Source organism: Solanum dulcamara, chromosome 4, assembly GCF_947179165.1.
Source record: "Solanum dulcamara chromosome 4, daSolDulc1.2, whole genome shotgun sequence".
Classification (NCBI taxonomy): domain Eukaryota; kingdom Viridiplantae; phylum Streptophyta; class Magnoliopsida; order Solanales; family Solanaceae; genus Solanum; species Solanum dulcamara.
In genome coordinates, this window is record NC_077240.1 from 19,861,018 (window position 1) to 19,882,544 (window position 21,527).

Below are 21,527 nucleotides of genomic sequence, written 5' to 3' on the forward strand. Positions count from 1 at the left end.
TGACTTTGGCTACACTACCTCTTGTTTTCTTGTAAGTTGCCAAGTCCAAGAATAATGCCTTTCCAATTGGAGACAGTAAAAGGGTTACCACTTTAAGCCTATAGCAGTGCCATGGCAGTTCAGGTAAGATAGCCCATATAGGAACCAGAGGTGTTTCTTCTTCAGGCTTGAAGGTGGGAGTCCATAGTTGGAGTCTCATAAGCTGCCTATTTATATACATTTTTCCTTTGGACCATACAGTAGAGTGGTCATACTCATTGTCCAAGTCTATGTAAAGATGTCTAGAGTTAAAATGTGTAAGTTTCACTCCTCCTCTGAGTTCTGTTTGAAGGATGAATTCCTTTCTAATAATTTCCATTTTGGGCATGGTGTTGGTGAATTTACCTACTAATGTATACTTACAGTCAGTGGCTAGGTTTACCATGAAATCTTCTTTTGTAAAAACCACAGTAGGATATCCCTGTTTTGTAGTAATTTTAGGAGGGGTAATATCAATATCATCATTTTTCCTTGCCTCTTGGGCTCTCAATTTAGTAGCTAAAGTGTGAGGGATGACAGGGTTAGGAGGGGTGGTTATATTGGTATTAGGAGGCTTATTTTGAGAGACACTCAGGTTAGGATTTATGTGGCTAGGCTTGTTTCTAATGATAGCAGTAGCTGGGTTATTGGAGTTATGCCTTTCAAAGTTATTTGACTCTCTCATAGGATTACTATTAGGGATATAAGGTCTTTGTACTGGTTGCAGATTCACATTGTGTCCCTCACTCAAATGTGTTGGTTGTTTTTGCACATTTCCAATAGAAGTATTCCCCTTTGCATTGTGTTTATCCACATGACCAACATATTGAACTGGAGGAGCCACTGTAGGACTACTGTTGCATTGCTGATCAGCACCTTCTTTTGGGACATGATCATGATCCTCAATGCATTCCAATGTATGCACTTTACCCCTTTTCTGTTGGTATTGGTCATGAACCAACACACCATCCACTGTTTTAGCTTGAACATTCATGTTACAGTGTTCTTCCGCTTGAAGAGTGTCTCGATGACATTTTGAATTTGAGCTTTTTGGAACTGATTCGAGGTACCCTTGATAGCTTGGAAGCTGTATAACACGTTGATGAACCTTTTGGCATTGGTCGCCAGTCAATTGGATCGCCGGAGCTCCGGCACCACCAAAGTCGTCTTGACGACTTTTTGAATTTGAGCAATTTGGGGAAGATTCGAAGTTCCCTACCTGGATAGGATGATGCGCACCCCCATTGTGGTTCTTTTGGGGTTGATTTTGTGCCGGAAAATTCATCGGAGCTCCGGCGAGAAATGTACTGTCAGTGTTCTTGGAGATATTCGAAGCTTTTGGTGAGGAACTGAGATGGTGCTCGTGGGTGGGAAGATGCACAGCATCTTGTTGAAAATATTGGCATTCATCTTGTTTGATTTGGGTCACTGGAGCTCCGGCGCCGCCATCACTATGTTCGCCGGCAATGGTTCCTCCGTCAAAACTTATACCCAAAGATTCATCTTGGCATGGAGAGCAAACCCCTACTACTGCGCCATCACGAACGAAGCTGGAATCTGCTCGAATTTGAAGGAGCAGTTCCTGTGTGTGTGCAGCGATGCTTGAAGAAATCGTCTGCTGAGTGCTAGGCATATATTCGAGAGAGTTCACCTGGTGGGGTGTATTTGTATCATTGAATCGCCCCGTTTTGCATTGGTTTCCACCTGAAAATGTCGTCTGAGCTCCGACAACCTCGCCGGTAACATCGTCCCCGATGATTTCATCGTCCATTTGGGTTGAAATTTTGGTGGTAGGAGCGCCATGAGGTGGGGAACAAACCCCAGGGGTTCCGCCGTCTCGAATGTCGCCGGAACCCCTTCGAATATGAAGGCGCAATTCCGGCGACTCTGCGATGTTTCTCTCAGGAGTCTCCTGTTCAGTGCTCTCAAAAGGTGCGGTGGTTTGATCCAATTTTTGGACTGTATGTAGTCTAAACGATAAGGAATCATCTACCACAGATCTTGATACTCGAATCAAACCATGTTTCTGAAAATTGATGATCTTGTGTGCAATTCTCAGCTCCTCTTCAGAGACAGTGATTGCATTAGTATTTTGTTGACCGATCGATTGTTGTTGATTCAAACCAGCTTCACTTGAAATTGCAGTGTTATTTTGCAGATTCAGAGTGTCATTAGCCGGATGAAGGGGTGGTGTTTGATGATCTATATTCGGTGGCCAAGGGAGCTTCACCGGCGGCGGTGAAGCCATTCAGAACTGACCGGAGCTGATGAACAGTATGAGGAGAGAGAGATGAGATGTCCGTTAGCTAGAGAGAGAATTCCTTACTGTGTGGCTAATACACCTGAGTTCTTCAGCACATCATATGACTTTATAGATCATTGTATTTGGATTAGAACTGGTAGCTGTAGAATGTTGAACTGTTGATCACTGTTAGGGGAATTGGAAGTTGTAACTTGTAAATATAATGAGAGTTGGGAGTAGGGTTGATGTTCATCAGCAATCATATTTAAATGTTTTAATTTTTTTAATATCTTATACTTTAAAGTTTAATGTGGTCCTTAGTTTATTTCTCATTCGCATTGAAAATATCATTTTAAAAATATTGAAATAAATCGAATCGAAATTCAAAAAATAAAATTAAATCGAACTAATTTGGTTCGATGTTCAATGCATAGTTTTTCAAAATCAAAAAAACAAACTATAATGTGATTAAACAAAATCAAAGAACTGAACGCTTACCCCTAATTTCATATAAAAAGGGCAGCCCGGTGCACTTAAGCTCCCGCTATGCGCAGGGTTCGGGGAAGGGCCCGACCACAAGGGTCTATTGTACGCAGCCTTACCCCTAATTTCATATATGGAATAAATTGTTCGACATTGTGAAGGGAGAAAAATGAAAGTACAATGTAAACGTATTGACACAATTTTAAGTTTTTGGAGTGCAGAAATCAATTCTAGATAATTAACTTAAAACATAACTATAACACCTTAAAAGTGTTCAGAAAAAATTTAGAAGAAATTTGAAGTCTGAAATTTTTGACTTTTATGAGAGATTTTTACGGAGCATAGAAGGAATTATGGCTCGTAAGTACCATCCGTAGATGAATTTCAAGAATCAGAAAAATGGTGCAAGGATTTACAAGTCAAGTTTACTAGTAATAGAATGATTTACGGATTGTTGTAACGACCCATTAGGTCTTTTTGAGAACTAGAGCTTTTTTATTTCATAAAAGACTCATCCCGTAAATTTTTAATGAATATTTTGGATTATTCAATAACTATGATTATTTAGTTGAGAGGTAAATTTAAATAACTAATTTAATTAGTGGGCTAAGTTGGTATTTTACTTAACATTCTATACCAATTATTAAAGGAAAATGATAGGGTTTATAAATTTTTATACATAATTAGTTGGAGCAAAAAGAAAGAAAAAAAATGAAGAGAACAGCGACAAGAACAAAATGCAGAAACTGGGAGAAAAAAAATACGGAGGAAGAAAGAAAAGAAAGGGGAAAAGAAAAATAAAGGAGAAGAGAAAAATAAGGATTTTCATTCCAAAGCATCAAGATAATTATTCTCATCCTTTTCATTAAATTTTTATGCAATTATGAACATATTTTTAGGGTATATTGGTGGAGAAATAATGCTAAAATAAGAAAATATGACCCTAGGGTTTTTCACATAAAATCTTGATTTGGGGGTCGAATAACGATCCATTTTAGCTGAAATTTGACATGTGAATTTATTTTATCATGAGTGAACATAATCGGAAAGAAAATTTCAGACTTGACTTTAATGACTCGAGATGACTTTTTGACCCAATTTTTTTATCCGAAAATAAATATAGCTATATGGGTGTCATTGGATTCGTATTCTTATGAAGATTATGTATTTGAACATATTTTGATCATTCGAAAGCATTACGAGAGGCTCAAGTTTTAAAGTGATTATTTAATTTAATTGAGGTTTAACCCTATTTTTGAAATTCATAAAATATGGGAGTTGACATGTTAAGTGGCATCAAGATTAGGAACGTGTTTATAGAATTGGGTGAGTTATTGGGACTAGGTTAAACATATATATAATATTGGTGTTTGCGGATTAGTTTACTTATAAATATCATATATTTGATAGATTGAGATTGGTCTGAGGCATTGAAGAAGGGGAAAGACATTGGTGGATTAGCTTGCTTTACTTCGGTTCTTCGATTGAGGTAGGTTATGGTTTTTATTCTATATCATAGATAGACTCTTAATAGTGATTGATAGTCATTGAGTAATGCGTGAAGTTTACTATGCATTTAATTATTGTGGTTTGGATGATTGATATGTTGTTGTGATTGGTCTGAAATCCCGAGGCCATGAAATTCATAATCTTGAACTTGCCCTATCAAAAATGGTGTCTTGAATAAAGAAGGCTTGATAAAATATTATTAATGAAGTGGAATGTAATCATGAAGAATGATAAATTAATTATATTTGGATCGGGTGTCACGTTCCGACACGATATATTTGGATCGGGTGTCACGTTTCAACAAGATATATTTGGATCAGGTGTCACGCTCCGATACGGTATATTTGGATCGGGTGTCACGTTTCGACACGGTAATATTAAAGGAAAATAAATTAAAGTGACTTAATACTACCCAATCTCCAATAACTCATTTTCCAAAAGGGTGTGATATGGAGGCTTGAGTCCTCATGTGTGATCTTAATATTGTTGATTGGTTATGAAATTGTTCATTGTGTTGTCACTTGATCTTAATCTTGTTGGTTGCCACCTGTTAAGTGTTACGATTGATTTTCCGCTATTACTTATTGCATATTGATTCCTATTTTGAGTTGGCCGATGATACCTACTCAGTACATGTTGTCCTGTACTGACCCCTACTTGTATCTTTTCTTGTTTTATTTTGTGGGGTGCAGCGAGTGTTCTACCGACTTCGACTCGACCTCAGCTCTAGTCAGTCTCCAGTTCATAAGATTTCAGGGTGAGCTATCCTTCTAGCTGGCGATGGAATCTCTTGTCATGGCATGGTGTCCTTAGTTTTTGGATACGTTATGTTATTTATTTGGTGTTTGATAATTCGAGACTTAGTTTTAGAATTTAGATGTCCTTCATGTGATGACTTTCAGATTTTGGGGAAAACGTATTTATTTGAGCTTCCCAGTTATTGTTATTAGTTGGGGTTTGTATCGTTGGTTCTCCCACCCAGGAGGTTAAGTGTGGGTGCCACTTATGACCCATTTTGGGTCGTGACAATTATAGACTTGGTTATGGATTAAAGTTCAGAAAGTTAAAAAGTTGGACTTGTACATGACGAGTGCATTTTACGGATCATAGTTAATTTTACGAATCATGGATGAGCCTCATAAGACAAAAGTCTTGAACTCAGAAATCCTCCTTGATACTTACAAACCCATCCTTTACGGATCATAGATTAATCTACGGACTGTGGATGAGTCTCATGGATCAATCCTCTGAGCCTCAACATTTTCAGTACTTTAATTCTATAGGTTGTCAGTAAGGGTTGTACTTTCATCTACGATACTCAGATTCTAGGCCTGAATTCTATGGACTTACTTCTACAGTCTGTAGATAGAACTACGGTCCGTAGATGGGGTCTGTAGATGCCTCCAGTAGCTTTTTAATCAGGAGTTTTTCAGTCTCTTTTCATGTTTTTAGTTTTTATATTATGTCGTCTTGGACTATTTTAAGTGAGACTAGAGAATTCTTATCAATCTAAATCTCTCATTCTCTCATAATTCACCCAAAATAGATGTTTTCTCTCCCAAGTTTTCTCTGAATCCAATATCACACCTGATACGGAATATCTCTCGATTGCCTCGGGTACCACGCCTGATACATGTTTTATTGATTGGCTCGGGTATCACGCTTGATATATATTCTATTGACTATTTCGGATACCACGCATGGTATAGTTTTCATTATGATTGGCTCAGATACCACATCGACACAGGTGTGATGATTCTTCTGTGTATTGATTTCATGAGTGAACCGGATTTGTCCATTATAATGTAGTTATCATGTTGGTCCAAAAGAACACCGAGTCTGATGCGTTTAAATATTGAAATAATTCTTGTGTAGACTGAAATTGTAAATTAAACACCATAGACTATGTCTTAGGAATTCTTGGTTGGTCCGAGTTACTGAAAAGGTGTGTTGAATCATGTATGAGTTGTGGTTGTGGTTTGGACATGTCTTATGTGGCTGTTATATTAGGTTGTAGACGACTAAGAATTTTGCTTATTTTCATTGACTTAGGCTGGGCATGTCAGTTAAGATGGTCTAGGGCATATTAGATAAAGGGATAAAGTCAAGATGGTTAAGTAAGAGTTTTTAGGGGGTCCACTAAAATTGGCCAAGAGGGCCAGGGTTGTTGGAATGAAATCTTAAATGAGGGTGACGGATTGATTATTGGGATAGTTAGTAAAATTAAATTCGGGATTGGAATAAGTAAGGTAATTCTAGTATTTGGTAAGTTGGATAGGCTTAAGAAGCCTTAATATGATAGGTGGGTGGAATGACTCTTAATAGTAGAGTTGGTAGCAAAATAAGGTAGGAGGCTTGGAATAACGTGTATTAGTTCATGGATATTATATTCGGAATAGTAAAAGTATGTTGACAAGACTTGAATTATGTAACTTACATATTACATGTTTCTTCTGAATATTTACATGATATTATGTGGCAAATTTGGGTTGATTGATGATGTCTATCAGTGCGTGTTGTTTGTACTGATACTACTCTTGTTATGCCACTTGGTATAGTTTGATTGTAGGATCAGTGATGTTTCTTAGATGAAGGCGTTGGTCATCTCCGATAATAAGAGCGATCTTGAACTAAGAAATAGACCCTAAAAGCTAAAAAGGCTATCCCGAGCAATTACAATAATCGGGTTCATTCCACTCCTCTATACCTATGGTGAAAATTGTGTCTATTTTCATATTATTTCATATTCTTAGAGGCTCTTGTATTTGTTTAGAGTAGTTCTTATGGACTATTTTTTCATTGTATTTTCAAAAGTTTTCTATTGAAATTATGTTTGAGATTGACTCTTTCATTTTATTAAGGTGATATATCATGTTTAATTTTAGTTTCGCATTACCAGTTTTAAATCAGGTGGTAAGAATTATTTTATCTAGGTGTTAGAGTAAGAGTGTGCACTAGGACTGTGTATTGATTGATTTGGTTTCATTTACGAATTTATCGATTCAACTTATCGATTATCGGTTTGTAGACATACTAAGCTATTATAGTATCATTAAGATATTGATTTATCGGTTATTGATCATTATCGATTTAATCGTTAAAATTGACACAAAATTATTTTTATTGAAAATTGCTTAGAATTAAAATGACAAACCAAATAAACCATGCACATGATTGACATATTGCATCTTCCTCAGAAGCAAAAAAACTATCACAATGTAGAATAATTGATAATTTGAGACATTGAAAAATAAAAATATTTATAGTAGATGGTTGTGTAATTTTAGGAAAGTAATAAGGTAGAACCCATCGATGGCCCTCAAAAGTTGGCATCAACTTTTACTTAGACACCTTAACTAAGCTTTGTTAATTTTAGACACCTTATGTGAGGCTCTGCTGTATCATTTTAACACTTTTTTCACAGTCAGCAAAATATAACATGTATGTATTTTACACTCGTGAAATGACTTGTAAAATGTCAAATGAAATGATCAAATTTGTCATTTGTGTCCAAAATAATTTTTAAATATAAAGAAAAGTAAAAAATATTTTATTAAAACCATTTCTGAGCTTATTTTGCGAGAAGCTTCAAATGAGTTTTAATGGAGTCTTCTAATTTCTATCTCAAATACTTCAATCCAAAGTGATGGAACAATGTTTAAATCAAGAATTGCAACACAAATATATCATTATCGTTCATTCCAAACAAAATTTAGCTCTCAAAATATTTTTTTCAACTTTTTTGGGGGAATTTTTTTTGGAGAAACTTTACTTTTGAAAAGATTCAAGGGCAAAGACGAAAGCAGGCATAGAAACGTTTTCTTGAAGATGAAAAATCTCCGAATCTTAGCAAAAATGCTCATTTCTTCACAGATTCGAAGCACAACTCATCCACAATCTTCAATTTTTTTTCCAGTCAACTTCACACTCTCCCGATCCTTACTATATGATTTTTTGCGATAGTTTTGTGAGAGCATTAAATAAAGCGTAAAAATTTAATTACATAGCTTTTATTCAATAAGAATTTTCAAGTTGTGGATATATGAAAATAAAGTTTCATTAAAAATTATTTTAGGTCCAGATTTAATTTTTTTGAATTATTGTTACAAATGGATTAGAAGAGTGGAAATCTGGTGGTTCTCGGTGGAGAAAAAAGTACGGAAAATGGCTTAAAATACCCTTGAACTATTGAAAAAGGAACAAAAATGCCCCTCATCCATCTATTGGATTAAAATGCCCTTGACATCCATCTTTATGTCCAAAATTGACCTTTTCTTTAATAGAAAAGGGTGTTTTAGGCCCAATAGATGGATAAGAGACATTTTTGTACCATTTCCAATATTTTGAGGGCATTTTAGACTCTTTCAACAAAATTTTAATTAAATAATTTGAATAATTTTTTAAAAACGTTGCGGCCATCTATTGGTTACAGTTTAATTATTTAAAATTAATTATAAATTAAAATTTATTTAATAAAATTTTAATTAAATAATTTGAATAATTTTTTTAAATATGTGGTGGTCATCTATTTGTTACAATTTAATTATTTAAAAATCAAAATTTATTTAACAGAATTTTAATTAAATAATTTGAATAATTTTTTAAAACATGTGGCCGACATCTATTGGTTATAATTTAATTATTTAAAATTAATTATAAATTAAAATTTATTTAACAGAATTTTAATTAAAAAAAATTTTAAACATGTGGTGGCCATCTATTGGTTACAATTTAATTATTTAAAATTAATTATAAATCAAAATTTATTTAAAAGAATTTTAATTAAATAAGTTGAATAATTTTTTTAAACGCGTGCCAGCCATCTATTGATTATAATTTAATTATTTAAAATTAATTATAAATCAAAATTTATTTAACAAATTTTTAATTATGAAAAGGATCCTTAAATGCTCTCAAACTGTTGGAAATGATACAAAAATACTCTTCATCCATCTATTGGATCTAAAATGCCCTTTACATTAAAGAAAATGTCATTTTTGATCTAAAGTTTGATGTCAAGGGCATTTTAGGCCCAATAGATGGATGAAGACATTTTTATATCATTTACAATAGTTTGAGGGCATTTTAGGTCTTTCTCCAAAAAAAAGTGAATGATGGAGATGGATGGTTCCGGCGGTAATAAAGAGGGGTAGATGAAGAGAAATGATGGATGTATGGTGGTGGAAGGTGGAGTTGATCGAAGAGAGAAAAAGTGAAAAAGAAGAAGGAAAAAGAAAATATATTATAAAAGAAACAACTTTTCACTCGCTCAATGCCCGTGTAATACACACCATGTGCCGAATTAACAAAAAAATGTCAAAATGACACATTGGAGCCTGACATAAAATGTCTAAAATAAACAAACTTAATTAAGATGCCTAAGTGAAAATTAGTGTAAATTTTAAAAGGCCGTTAATGGGTTCGCCCAAGTAATAATTACATTTCGTATAAGAATAAAGGGTAAAAATTCATCCGCCAAGATCAAGTGTGTAAATAACTTTTAAAACACAAGAGTGCAAATTCATCTTAAAACACTAACATAAAATATTTTTCTATCCAATAATGAAATCAGTTATCTAAAAATCCCAAATCACTCACATAATCATGTCAACAGAATATACGATGAAATTGGACCTTTAATAGCGAAAAATCCTTCAGAAGTTGAGTGGATTCAGAAAACCGAGAAAGCTCCGACGATGAACGTCAATTGCCGCCGATCGTATCGGGAACCTCGAATCGGACCTCAATTGCCAACAGAACCCGACGATTTGAAGTGAATGAGACGATTGTGCGCCTGTCTGTTTTACGGTGTTTGCATGGTGGAGATCGGAGGAAGAGACGGCGGTGCTCGAGTGCTCTGTTTTTCCAAATCCGTCCAGATGCTCTCTGTTTTTCCCAAAAGAATTGAAGAAGGTGTTGCCGTCATCCCGCGTCTAGGTTTATGAAGAAATAAAAGACGTCGAGGGAGTAACTGTGAAAATATGAAACATTTGACCAATTTGAAATATGGGCTAATTAACATTAATATATGAGATTAAATAAAATTATATAAAAAATATATAAATGGATAATTATCATTACTAAATAAAGAAAAATATTATTAAGTTATTAAATTAATAATTATATTTTATTGTCAAAATATTCACTAATATATACGATAAATTTAAACTAATACAACTTTAACATATTTTAAGTATTTTTATAATAAAAGAAAGAGTAGAGAAGAGTAAGTAAAAAATATCTTTGGAAGTAATGTATGAGATATAACAATGATACTAAAATTAAAATTAATAATAAAAATAAATACATGTTCTAACTTTTGAATAGTTTAAATGTTTATTTGTGCGCACACAAAATTAAAGGACATACATATAAAATCATGTTAAAGGGTATATTTATGTATTATACCATGATATTGACATAAAATCTCTACAAGAGATAACTGATTATAACTTAGGGCCAAACTGTGGTGACAGTTCAGGTCTAAGGAATACTCTATATTGTCAGAATTCTTAAAGCTAAATACTCTTGAAGAATCCATCCTAGTGCTAGAAAAATGGAATTACACTCAATCTCATTGTTGGAGGAGAATGATGAAAATTAGAGATAATATTAACCATTTGATTCTATGAAAAGTCAACAGAACCCCTGTTACAGGGGTAAAGGAAGATTGGCTCAATATGGCAGAACTTCCACTTCAATATGAACTGATAGCACTTCCCCTTTAAATAAGATTATGTGGCATAAGAGTATTCTCGTGAAGATATCTTTCTTTCTGTGAAAACTTTGAAGTACAAAATAACAGTTTGGTGAAAATCAGGTGTTCATCTTTCATCTTTAAACTACTGTTTTTTCTTGCATCAGCCAGAAAAAATGTTGAACATTTGTTTTTGGAAAGCATCATCAACCAACAAAAGTTCTGTCTTCTAGGAAATAGTAATAAGATGATCCTGATCTAACTTAAAAAGAGTCAATGGGAGTAGACACATCAATAGCAGCAGATGCAGAGGAACTCTTTGGGCTAGGCAAATCTATTTTCTCATCTGCCTACAATTAATTGGAGACTTATTCAATAGGTCCTCCTTCTCTATATAATAGAATTTCAGGGCATCTTGCTTAGAGCGCATTTGCTTTTCCTTACTTCTGAATAGTGAAAGATTGAGCCTTTTTTGTTCAACCCAAGTGTTGGAGTTCCAGAGCACACTCTACCTTTGCATCCTCATTCTTTTGTGCCAAGAATGATCCAATTGAATCTTCTGAAGCTAATATGTAAAATCTCAAGGGCTCAAAAGTGGCTCATTTATGCTAATCAAATTAGTACTCGAACAGAAGTATAGAAGGTGTGAAGAAGGTGGGGTCTTTAAAGTAAAAAAACATTGACCAGGCACGTATTGAAGGAGTAAAGGAGGAGGTAGCAATAACATTAGTTGGGGCAGCAAGAAGTGAACAAAAGTGAGCTTGTTCTCGAATCAGCACACTAGGAATCAAAGATTGAAGATGATTTCCGACAAGCGCACATTCATAGACTGTTAGCAGGATAAGGCGAGAAATATATTGAATGAGTTTAAAGAGAATTTATCTAAGCTAACCCCAATTAATCCTACTATTTTCAGGAAATTTAGCTTTATTTCAATCAGAGATTTGTTATCTGATTTATCTATGGTCATTCAAGTCCTTTCAGGCATTATAGTGTGACTTATCTGGAAAGCTAGTTGATATCATAATGTTCCGGCTAATTAAGTGAGAGTTCAACATGGACAGACTTCAATTACATTCTTTCAGAAGGAAAATATTCTCTTTATAGTAAGGAGGAACCTGTATATAGAATTTATTGATTAGGTTTTTAATGTGTCAATGGGAAATGAAAAAAGACACCATTTAAATTGCAACTCTTTATTTCACTCTTTCATTGTTTATAAAATAATATTTTTTCCTAAGGTTTTATACACCGAAATATCCAAATGTAGATTATTTCTCCCCTCAAAACTATTCTCTGCATTTGTACATATGTTTTGGTTATAAGAAAAGAAAAACTATTCTCCGCATTTGTATTAAAAATAAAAATATAATCAAGTCCTGTAATTTACTTCGCCTTCTGAGTTTGCTAAAGTTTTATAAATTGAAGTACCGCCATTCTAGTCGAATCAGCTTCTTTATTTTTTAAGCGATCACCTTAGGTTGTGGTTCCTAATTTGGTATGGGGGTTAGGCTTGACCCCTACCATGTTGATTAATCTATCTTCTTTTATTAACACAATATTAAGAAATATATGTCATATTATATATAATTTTAGTGAATTGAAAAGCTTAACAATAAAAATAAGAAATTCACAATTATAACTTAGTTGAATCTTTCATCTTCTCTTAATAACTCTATAAAAAAAAAAGTCAGTCATCTTCATCACTGAACTCTTAGCAAAGGAATACCAGAAAAAAGAAGTCTTTTCCTAACCCCGTTTCCTCTCTTAAGAGTGGATACACTTTATTTAAAGAGAAAAAATAAGAATTTTAATTCGGGAAATGTTATATGTAGGTATAATTTATTTATTTATTGTTTGTGTTTTCTACATATACTATAAAAACAAATTTGTATCTGGAAATTAAGAACAACCTCCAAAATAATTAATTTCCTTAGTAAGTATTTGAATACAACGAAAAAACAAATAGCATTCACAATAGTTATATCACAGAAGTTTTCCTTTCATATATAGGCAAAACAATTGTCAGACTGCCTAGCAATACAGGAGTATTAATTATTTTGTTTAATTTCTTGAAGAAATAATCTTCACTTTTGTTTTTGTTTTTCATCCATGTAAATTTTGGCAACAACACAGCTCAATTAAATTAAATCAGTCATCAGAGTCATAGAACTAAAAAGTAACAACCAATTCACGACTTATTTTACTCTCTTCATCTACTTTTAGAGTTTTAGTATAATGTATAAGTAAAGATAGATCGAGTGAAAATCTAGTACTCCCTCCAGATCATCCGGAGCACTTTATTGTTTTCTGACTAAAAATATATAGTCCAATATAGTTGTCATTTAAGAAAACCAAAATATAATTGCATAATTTTTTCCATTTTGCCCTTATTGAAAATTATTCTTTGAAGTAATATTTATTGACTAATTAGTCTGGAAAACCTAAATGAAAAGCATATACACATAGTTTAATATTATGATTACTTAGATTAACTCTCTTTATATTTATTGAAGAGAAAATATTTATTACAGAAAAATTAACAATTTAAATGATTAAAAATAATAAATAAGAGTTGTGATAGTAAAAATACAGTTTCTTAAAGGAAGATTAACTAAAAATGTGACAAGAAAAGTAATCTGGCATAAAATTAAGGAGGTCCTTCTGCATGTATTCACTTTTTATTGGTAGGCATCTAGGCCAAACCCTCCACCACCTCGAGAGAAGAAAGCTTGGATGGATATTGACTTCAGAAAAACATAATCACTTATTAATTGTTAATATACAGATCAGGTCCTTCTTTTATATATAAAAATTTTCAATCAGTGTGGCACACATTGGAGTCCGACTAAATTCAGATTCACGCCAAAAAATTTCATATTAGGGAGGTGAATCGCTCCCTAACAAAGACGATTCTGTATCCAGGGAAATTCAAACTCGAGACCTCTGATTAAGGATGAAGAAATACTTATCACTCAATGATCGATCTTTTATTTTAAAAACAAAAAAATATTGGTAAGTGACTAAAAGAAAATAATACTTGCACTATCAAAGTAATTCATAAGATATAACTGGAGGATTAAACATATTTTGGCTGATGGAGTTTCCAAGCAAGCTACATCTAATGTTACCTTCCATCCAACCCATCTTATTTTGATAAATCTGGGACAAGTTTTACTAAAACCCATGAGGCCTGTACTTGTAGTAATATTTTGTCTAGACTTGACATGAATTCGAGTATAATTAAATGATATTCTTCTTCATTTAGTGTTTAATACAATGTCCTCGTGCTTTTAATTAACCACACATAATAAGTACTATAACCATTATTAGAAACTTTAATTCATGATTATGAAAGGGCAGAAACTAATAATTGTACTACTCCTTGCAAGATTAATTGATCAAATCTCAGATAAATTTCGAAATTCATTGGGAGGATTACGGCCCGTTTGACCATGTGAGAAAAAACAATGATATGAAATCATATGAGATCAAGTTAAAGCTTTGTTTGGACATACAATTTGGATTTTAAAGTTATATTTCTTGCTCATAAACATAAAAATCACATAAGTTGCGAAAACTATCAAAATCGTCTCAATTCTTTATACAATCTTACCAAATAAGCAAAAGTTCATAACAAAAGTATAATACATTATCACAAAGTTATTCTAAAAAAATAGAACATTTATTGATCGAATTTTAGTTCAATAAAAAAATAAAATTGAACATGAGTTGTAGTGTATCACTCTTTAATAAAAATTTAACAGAGTCAATATCATTAGTAACTACATCTAGTCAATATCATTAGTAACTATATCTAGCCAATATCATTAGTAACTATATCACCATGTTCATATTCCGCGAGGTATTCTCACAAAAAAATTATGTTGATACAAAATATTGAGTTTATTTTTACAAAAATAAACTTGTGGGTCAATTTTTGTATTTAAAAAAATATGAAATCATGAGATGAAATTATGTGTACAAACACTAATTTTATTTTATGATTTAGAACCACAAAATAAAATCGCATATCCAAACGAGTACTTAAATTACTATAATGCATAGTGAACATAGTATAGCATTCTATCTAATTAATGCATATCAATATATAGTGGAAGTTATATCTTTTGGACCAAAAATATGTTTGTTTGTTTTTAAAAGGGAGAATTACATAAGGCTAATTCATTATGAAGTCTAATATTTCAGCTAATTGGAATTTTTATCCAATCAGTTTATGTGATTGAGTTCTTCATATTTTTCTACTGTCAACCTAGAGACACTTTCAAATAAAAAGCCAAGCTGAATTATACTACAAGAAAGAACTGATTCTTTGCTCTAATACTATTATTTTATTAGCCTAAAAAAGTAAAGTAGAGGACTTTAAGATCATCAAATGATCAATGTCTTCATGATTTATTTAAAGAATTCCTAGCTCCTATGGTATATATGTATCATGAAGTTAACAAGTTTCCATACCAGGGATAAATGAAATTAAACCACTATAGTTTGATTAGTCTCTTAATTTACAGCAGGAATTAAAAAAACAATGGTATCTATGAAATGCTTTTTTAATAAAAATATGTATCCTTTTTTTAAAACGCTAGTTTCATAAAACCACTAGATTTGGAAGGATTTATATATGTTTGATTGAGAAATAAAAGGAATTTCCTTATTTTATTATATATATTTTGATCATCTTTAACAACTGAGAAGACGGAGTTGGACAGCCATTTGAGATAAGGTTGAGAGAACCTAAATTTTTATTGATATAAGCAACAAGTTATTTTAATCCCCACTTTAATAATAACCAAAAGCATAGATTATATATCTTATTATTTCATGGATGAACAAGTTGTTAAAAAGAAATGGTCACTCCAGACTAATTAGTTTGGACAAAAAAATTAACCCTCAAAAAACAAGAAAACATTTCTAATTAATAGAGTACTTGGAAGTTCCCCCTCCCCACCCCACCCAACCCCCCCCCCCCCAAAAAAAAAAAAACACACACAACAAGAAGAAGGAATTGAAGACGGATTTTTTCACAAAGTACTTAAAAGGTAAAATTTCAAAACATGAGTCAAAGTAGCTAGCTAGAAAACCAAGCTTAATAATGTACAAATGATAATATTAATCCATATTGAGATTTTTGTGAAATCTTTTCATCCATCAAAAAGTAAAAATTCCTGACAAAACCTGATTTAATATTGTGGCCTGTTTGTTGAGTTTCCATTCCATCCTCCTTCTCCACCTCCTCCTCCGCTTTCCATTTGCAGTTGACCACCATTTGGCATGTTCAATGGCAAATTAAGAAAAGGTAGTCCAATATTTGATGGATCAGAAAAATTACCACTTTGTCCTTGTTGCTGCATCTGAATTGACTCATTCTCTTCATCCAAAGGCAATCTCTCATAAGCAACATTAGTGAATGAAGAAGCAATTACAATAACCGGACCCGATGCAATTAGTGCACCCACAACATTTCCACCAACAACTTGACCTTGACCACCAGCTAAATAAATTGTCAAGCTAGTAGCTCCTGGGGGAGCGGGTGGTGGTAAGAAAGATCCGGATAACGATAGTATCTCGAATCTTCCATGTAACGTCACCACAGAACCGGCAGCCTGTGGCTGTCGTATGGTGACGTTATTCACCGTACCGCTCCCGCTTAGTATACAAATTCCTCTTTGCCTTTTTCTCGCATAAGTCGCAACCGATTCGAACACATCATGCCCGCTACTCACTTCTAAGATATGCGCTCGTAGCGCGTTCGCGCTCTCCCGTGTTATTATCACGGGAGGCTTAGGCTTGTTTTTCGACCCGGCGGGACGACCTCTTGGCCTACGTGCTACGCCGGGGCTATTATTATTATTATCCTTGTCTTCATCGGAAAATTGATTATTGTTCCGATTGATTTCGTCAACTTGAGGATCATGTGGTCTTTGGAGATGATGAGGGAGAAAACGATGATGGGAAGTTGAACCTAAGTCCAAACCAGCCATAACGATAACGATAACAATAACAATAACAAAAGTAGTGAACAGAAAACTAACCTATAATAAACTATGATATGATTAATAATAAGGGAAAATAATGACCATGAGCAGAAAATATGTATATAATTGAAAAAAAATATTTTATGGAAAAGAAAAAACACAAGAAATTCAAACCCTAGGAACGAATAGAAAACTAAAGAGAAAAGAGAGTGGAGGATACAGAGAAGAAATGAAGAAGAAAGAGAAAAGTGGCAAAGTATAGTACATATTAAGGGCTTAAAATATAGTAGCAAATAGTTTAATGAAGGGAATTGGGTGGGGTGGGGGTAGGAATAACGATTAAATTAAATATTGTTGCTTTCTATAAGAATATAAAATAATAAAGGGGAGAAGGAAACAACAAAAGATATGTTTTTAAGAGAATACATCTTTTATGTGAGAAATAAAACATGTCGTGATGATATTTAATGATTTATTATCTAATGTATGATATTCATAAACCTCTGACCATGAGTTTTAAAAATACATAGAGTACTTATATAAGTATTGTCCTAATAAAAATAGTTTTGCGTCTTCAACTCTGTGAATGGTGGTGTTTTTATAATATATTTATTTATAGGCAATCATTCTTCCTATTGAAACTAGAAAATTAAGGTAATGGGAGGGAAAAGTTTTGGATTTTCCACTTAGATTGGTTAGGACGGTAATGAAATTAATTAAAACAAGAAAATCAACGCCATATATATCCTACGATTTGAGTAGTTTGTTATTTGAAAATACTGTAGTTGTTGAGTTGGATATTTTCATTTTGAATTAAATATTGAAGTTTGTATTTGAGTGTTGTAATTTAAAATAAAGAAACTTTTTTTCAGATAAACAGAAAATTGATTCAACTATATGCCTATAACTAAGTGAGGACATGAATCATTCTCCATCAATTTAATTCTGAAAATGAAGCACATTTAATGCAAACATTAAGACAACTTGATGGAGAATTTAGGTCAACTTGTTAAATTAACATTCAACTCCTTATGATTTTAGTTTGTCCTGTCAAGTTTGAAAGATGTTTTTTAGCTAGGAACAAATAATTACTCCCTCCGTTCAATTTTATTTGTCACTGTTTAACTTGCACGCTCATTAAAAAAATAATTATTGATATATGGATTTTACTACACTATGTATTGACACATAACAGTAATTAGTTAGTAGTTAATGATGTAAATGTGTAGTTGATTGTTTCTGTTAAATGATTCTGTTAAGGAGTAGTTAGTATGTTAAGGGTAGTTAGATGTGGCTAACTATGGTTAATAATAAGTTAACCACACTATATATGTATATCAGTGAAAGAAGTCAAGGAGACTTCACTTTACTCTTCTTCTCCCTAGACGAAATAAGATTCCCAAATTTCTCTCAACTCTCTTAGGTCGTCTTCTCCAATCACTTCTCTTCTGCAGCTTCTATTTCGACATGGTATCAGAGCGGGTCGCCGATCAAAGAGCTGGAGCTCGTCGGAGAAGCGAGTGAAGATCTGGAGTTCGTCGGAGAAGCTTAATATTACCATTAAAGCTCAGAACTGAAAATCATGGGTGAACTCTCACAATCACAAGCATCGATTGAAAGAATAGTTATAGAGCATGGACATTCTTTGTATGTGCACCCATCGGACACATCGGGATGCGTTCTAGCATCAGTGAAACTTACCGAATCTAAAAATTATGGGGTGTGGAGTCTAGCTATGAGGATCTCTCTTTTGGCCAAGAAGAAACTAAGGTTCGTGACTGGTACATGCACGAAAGAGTCGTTCGATGAATTACTTTATGAACAGTGGGAGACGGTGAATGCGATTGTACTATCATGGATTATGAACACAGTATCAGAAAGCTTGTTAAGCAGCATCGTGTATGCATCAGATGCACGTTTAGTCTGGGAGGATGTGAAGGAGAGCTTTGACAAGGTAAATCAAGTGCGAGTGCTCCAAGTGCACACAACTATTGCAAGTCTCAAACAAGGAACAAGCCAAGTGTCGGTGTATTTCTCCAAGCTGAAAGAGTTGTGGAGTGAATCCTATTTGATGGCTCCTTCTCCGAACTGTGGTTGTCCAAAGTCCAGGGACTATATTGAGTATCTATAAGAGTAGAGGCTAATGCAGTTTTTGAGTGGTTTGAACGAATCTTACGATCAGGCTAAGTGGCAAATTTTGATAAAGTCCAGTGCACTATCTGTAAATCAGGCCTATGCTCTAATAGTGCAAGATGAAAGTCAACAGTTAAGTGTTAAGAAATCAAATCCCATAGCAATGCAAGTTAAAATAAGTGATAACTATAAGGGAGATAGTCCAATGTATTGTGACCACTGTCACATACGAAACCATACAAAGAAGGATTGTTACAAACTTGTTGGATATCCTTCAGAAAAGGGATAACAAAACCAACAGAAAGATGGAAGGTGCTTATGATGGCTACAGGAAAGATAACAATTATCGTGAAAGATGGAGGAAGGATAGATACAGAGAAAGGTACAAGAGAGATAATAATGAAGGATGGAAAAAAGAAACACATATTGCAATGGCAAATAATGCAGATTGCTTTTAAGGAAAACATGCAGGTAAGAATGATAATAGAGGATAATATGCTGAAGACAACAGAAGAAGTGATGGCAAAAGTAACCATCATGACTCAGAATATCAGTACAAGCATCATGGCCATGATTTCAAAAAATATCAAGGCTATATGACAGGTATTGTGACTTGTCTAATGTCCGAGTTACAAAAATATGAAGGAATAGTAGATTTCAGTGCTTCACACCATGTCACTACAAATGACAAAATGCTTAAGAGCATTCATAACCTACAAACCAATAAAGAAGTAAGGATGCACTTACCAAATGGAAGTACAGTGCCAATTACACATATAGGAAGTGCAAAATTATTTGAACAGGAGAGAATCACAAATATGTTGTTTGTGCCTGATTTTAAATATAATTTATTATCAGTATCACAACTAACCAAAGAATTATGTTACTGAGTGAATTTCTTCCCTGATCACTGTATCTTTCAGGATCTCTATAGTGGCAGGGTGAAGGGGATTGCTAGATTGCAAGGAGGACTATACATTTTCCAAGGGGCAGCTGAAGATTCTGATGACCAAGGAAGAGGAGATGTGAGGCAAGTTTACCTAGAAGATGCTGATGGAAGGTGTAGCCTATGGCATAGAAGACTAGGTCACTCTTCTATATCCATTATGAAGACTATAGTGGAATTCCAAAACAATATTGACAGAAATGTGCATAACAATTGTAGAATCTGTCCATTAGCAAAACAAACTAGATTACAATTTCCTTTCAGCATCTCTAGAGCACAACATTCTTTTGAATTGATTCACTTAGATTTGTGGGGTCCTTATAAAACTCTTACTTTTAATAAGAAAAATTACTTTCTCACTATTATTTATGATCATACCAGATATATTTGGGTCCATTTATTACAGCTGAAGACTGAAGTAATTATGGTTTTGAAACAATTCCTTGCACTTTTGAATACTCAGTTTAACTGCAGGGTCAAGACCATTAGGTCTGACAATGGTACTGAGTTCTTTAACTCTCAAATTTGTGAGCTTTTACAGAACCTAGAATACTTCACCAAAGCAGTTGTCCTTATACACCTCAATAAAATGGGGTAGTAAAGAGGAAGCACAGGCAGTTTTGGAGATGGCAAGAGCTATCAAATTCTAGGCTTCCTTCCCAACAAAATATTTGGGCTTCTGTGTTAAAACTGTAGTATACCTCATAAACAGGTTGCCATCAAGTGCCCTGAAGGGAAATATTCCTCATGAGATGCTACATCACAGCAAAGAATCCCTTGATCATCTAAGGGTACCTGGCTGCCTATGCTTTGTTACTGCACTACCTAAATCAGACAAATTTGCCCATAGAGCCAAAGAAGCTGCATTTATGGGACTCTTTGAAACTCAAAAGGCTACATTGTACTTGATTTATCTACTAATAAATTATTTGTTAGTAGGTATGTGGTGTTCCATGAAAATGAATTTCCTTTCAGTCACATTGCAGACTTAACAGAAAGCACATTTCTCCAATAGAACCATGCTGATATTGCATATGATTCCCCTGCCCCTGCTCACATTTGCTAGTTTCCACCAATAGTAGCAAGGGGGACACACTTTGCTGCTGACAAGGATGTTGTTGCTGACAAGGATGTTATTGCAGATACAGTAGAGGATATACCTGATGATGATGATGATGCACAAGAGAGTGCATAAGTCCCATTTGCTGAAGTTGCATATGAGAATGCACAAATTCTATTGCAGGTTGTTGCTCCTCCTGCTGTCACTGGCAACAGACCAGTCAGGTCAACCAAGCAACCTGGGTAGTTGAATGACTATGTTGTCAATACTATCCATGACCACATCTATTCTATAAACAAATATTTGTCATATGCATGCACATCAGAAAATTATAGAAGTTATTTGGCTAAGTTCTTTGACTCAGCTTAACCAAAATATTTTAAGGAGGCTTCAAGGGATGCAAGGTGGATAGAAGCTATGCAACAAGAGATTAAGGCCCTTGA

At 33.8% G+C, this 21,527-nt stretch overlaps 1 protein-coding gene across 1 annotated transcript; it reads right to left on the reverse strand.

The window, feature by feature from the left end:
- Positions 1-9,391: 9,391 nt before the first annotated feature.
- On the reverse strand, positions 9,392-17,123 carry LOC129886832 (AT-hook motif nuclear-localized protein 23-like). The gene is made up of 2 exons (XM_055961698.1): positions 16,146-17,123; positions 9,392-10,223 (listed from the first exon to the last, which is right to left on the reverse strand). Exon 1 carries the CDS (start codon positions 16,949-16,951, stop codon positions 16,151-16,153), a length of 801 nt encoding a protein of 266 aa, XP_055817673.1. The 5' UTR covers positions 16,952-17,123; the 3' UTR covers positions 9,392-10,223; positions 16,146-16,150.
- Between the last annotated feature and the right edge of the window lie 4,404 nt (positions 17,124-21,527).